A 2656-nucleotide genomic window follows, 5' to 3' on the forward strand; every position below is an offset into this window, starting at 1 on the left:
AGCGCCGCGCTGTCGGAGGGTCAGCGCTGAGGGAGCGCCGCGCTGTCGGAGGGTCAGCGCTGAGGGAGCGCCGCGCTGTCGGAGGGTCAGCGCTGAGGGAGCGCCGCGCTGTCTATGGTAGCTTTCTGTGCCATTACTGGTGGCTATGTTTCCTCCTGGCTCACCATGTTCCTTGTCCTCTCTGGCATGTGGGCCAAATTGGGATTGGGGAGTACTGCCGCAGGAATGGGGTCTGTCTGATGGCACAGACCCAGTACCAATGGAGTGGTAGAGGAGCTTGTTCCAAATAGTATTATTGCTGGACTGTTAATCCGGAGACCAGGTAACATTCTGGGGACACGGGTTTGAATCCCACCACAGCAGACGGTGGAATTTGAATTCAATAAAAATCTGGAATTAAGAATCTAATGATGATCATGAATCCATTGTCAATTGTTGGAAAAATCCACCTGGTTCACCAATGCCCTTTAGGGAAGGAAAGTGCCATCCTTACCTAGTCTGGCTTACATGTGATTCCAGACCCACAGCAATATGGTTGACTCTTGGGCAATTAGGGATGGGCAGCAATGCCCACATCTTGTTAATGGATTTGGGGAGACTCGGGCACACTGGTGATGGTGAGCAGCATGGCATAGTTGTGTTAGGCTGGTGACAGATGAAAAACACAGTTTTCACAATTCAGAGATGGCACCCCTCAGGGGCACCTTCAATCTATAATACAAAGCAACTTTACATCTTCTGTACAGAATGCTTTAGCACAAGATTTCGCCGCAGGGGGTGTATGAGGAGAGAACAGGGGGAGGGTGAGGGAGGGAGAGACAGGAACAGCGCATAGTGGAAGTGACCCAAGCAGAGGGCATGGAGAAGTGCTGGAGGAGAGAGTGGGAGACAGAGACAGAAGGAGGGAAGAGTACATGGAGAGACATGGTGACAGAGGGAGGGAAGGGAGATTTAAAGCAGAAAGAGAGAGAGAGTTGTAACAGAGGGATTAGCAGGGTGGGGAGTGGTAGGGCAGGCTTAGCTGGAATCAATAACATGGTTTGGAATCTGTACAGAGCTCCCAATACAATTAGTTCTGATAAAAACAACCGCGGTTGGAGACAAACAGAAAGCAGTCTATGCTCCCCCCCCACCACCCAGGCCCACACCCTCTCGGACAGGGTGAGCTGGAGGGGTGGGGGGGGAGAAGGGAGGCGGATGAAGGACAGATCTCCTCGGATTGATCGATTCTGTCTGGTGTGTGCAGGAGCGCGGTGTGTGCGGTCCCTGACGTAAAGCGACAGAGCGATTACAAAGCCTGCAATCCACCCCCACCGACCCCGGCACCTTTTGCCATCCCCCACCATCGGCAGACACACACACACACACACGCACACACGCACACACACGGAGAGCGTCATGAGGTGGGGTGGGGAGGGGGTGGTCTTCAGGCAGACCGCTCCAAAATGGGCCCCACGTTAGGGCAGTGGGCGCCTTGCCCCATCTGATCGCACCCCCTCACCCCCACTCACAGGGGTCTCGTTACCAGGCTGACACATCGCTCCTGGACGGGTGGAGGTAGGGGGGGAAGCAGGCTCTGTTTGGTTTGCTCTCGGACGGTCTTTACATATAAAAGGTGTGCCGTGCTGTGCCAGCTGCCAGGCCTCTGCCATCACCTGGTGCTACTGCCAGGCTCAGGACTCTCTCCTGGAGTTGGCTCTGGCCTCTCCGCTTCCTCTGCCAGCTCTCCCTCGTCATCGGGCCTGGTGTCCGGGCACGGCTGGCCTGGAGGAGAGGTCGGCACAAACAGAGAGCTCTGCGGTTGCTCGTTCGGGGTCGCTGTCTGCATGATCTTCTGCCTCACTTCCCGAATCTTCAGCTGCAGGCAGACCTTGGTGGGGAAAATATCAGAGTACCGGGTCTGGAAACTTGCTGTGGCATGGGCTGTGGGAGAGAACAGTCCGTCAGTAAACAAGCCTCCGTACTGCATCCCTACTTCCCCGTTCCTGCTGTATTGCTCCACTGGTGCTATCCGTTTGGAATCAGAGACCGGGAGAGGACATTCAGCCCACTGACCCTGTGTTGTCACAGTGAGATGGTGGTCATATTAATGTGCCACATTACAGACTGAACATGCCAAGGGAATTGAGAGACGAGGGAGAGGGGGAGAAACACGAGGCCAGGAGAGAGCAGAGTCTGGGGGAAATGAGGTGGGGAGGGGAGGTACTGACGGGGGTAGGTTGGGGGGGGTATTTCACTGGGGAGAGTGCAGGGAAACAAACCACTGCAGGTGGGATGCAGGGCTGGGAGGGTGTGCCAATGTCAGACAGACAGTGCCACCCTCGTACCTGACACACACACAGAGTCAGTGCCCCCCCTGTACCTGACACACACACACACACAGAGTCAGTGCCCACCCCGTACCTGACACACACACACACAGAGTCAGTGCTCCCCCTGTACCTGACACAGATATACACACACAGACAGACAGTGCCCCCCTGTACCTGACACACACACACAGACAGACAGTGCCCCCCCTGTACCTGACACACACACACAGACAGACACTGCCCCCCCTGTACCTGACACACACACACAGACAGACAGTGCCCCCCTGTACCTGACACACACACACAGTGCCCCACTGTACCTGACACACACACACACACACACA

The 2656-nt window shown here is 55.7% G+C and overlaps 1 protein-coding gene across 1 annotated transcript in view; it reads right to left on the reverse strand.

The window, feature by feature from the left end:
* Positions 1-668: 668 nt before the first annotated feature.
* The window catches only part of LOC125482030 (protein capicua homolog), a 3309-nt gene continuing 1321 nt past the window's right edge, over positions 669-2656 (reverse strand). The window contains exon 3 of the mRNA XM_048594000.1: positions 669-1923. Coding sequence (XP_048449957.1) covers positions 1652-1923 — 272 coding nt within the window. The 3' untranslated portion in view covers positions 669-1651. The remainder of the gene's footprint in view (positions 1924-2656) is intronic.

Source organism: Rhincodon typus, unplaced genomic scaffold (assembly GCF_021869965.1).
Source record: "Rhincodon typus isolate 14 unplaced genomic scaffold, sRhiTyp1.1 hic_rhity00005095, whole genome shotgun sequence".
In the NCBI taxonomy this organism is placed as follows: domain Eukaryota; kingdom Metazoa; phylum Chordata; class Chondrichthyes; order Orectolobiformes; family Rhincodontidae; genus Rhincodon; species Rhincodon typus.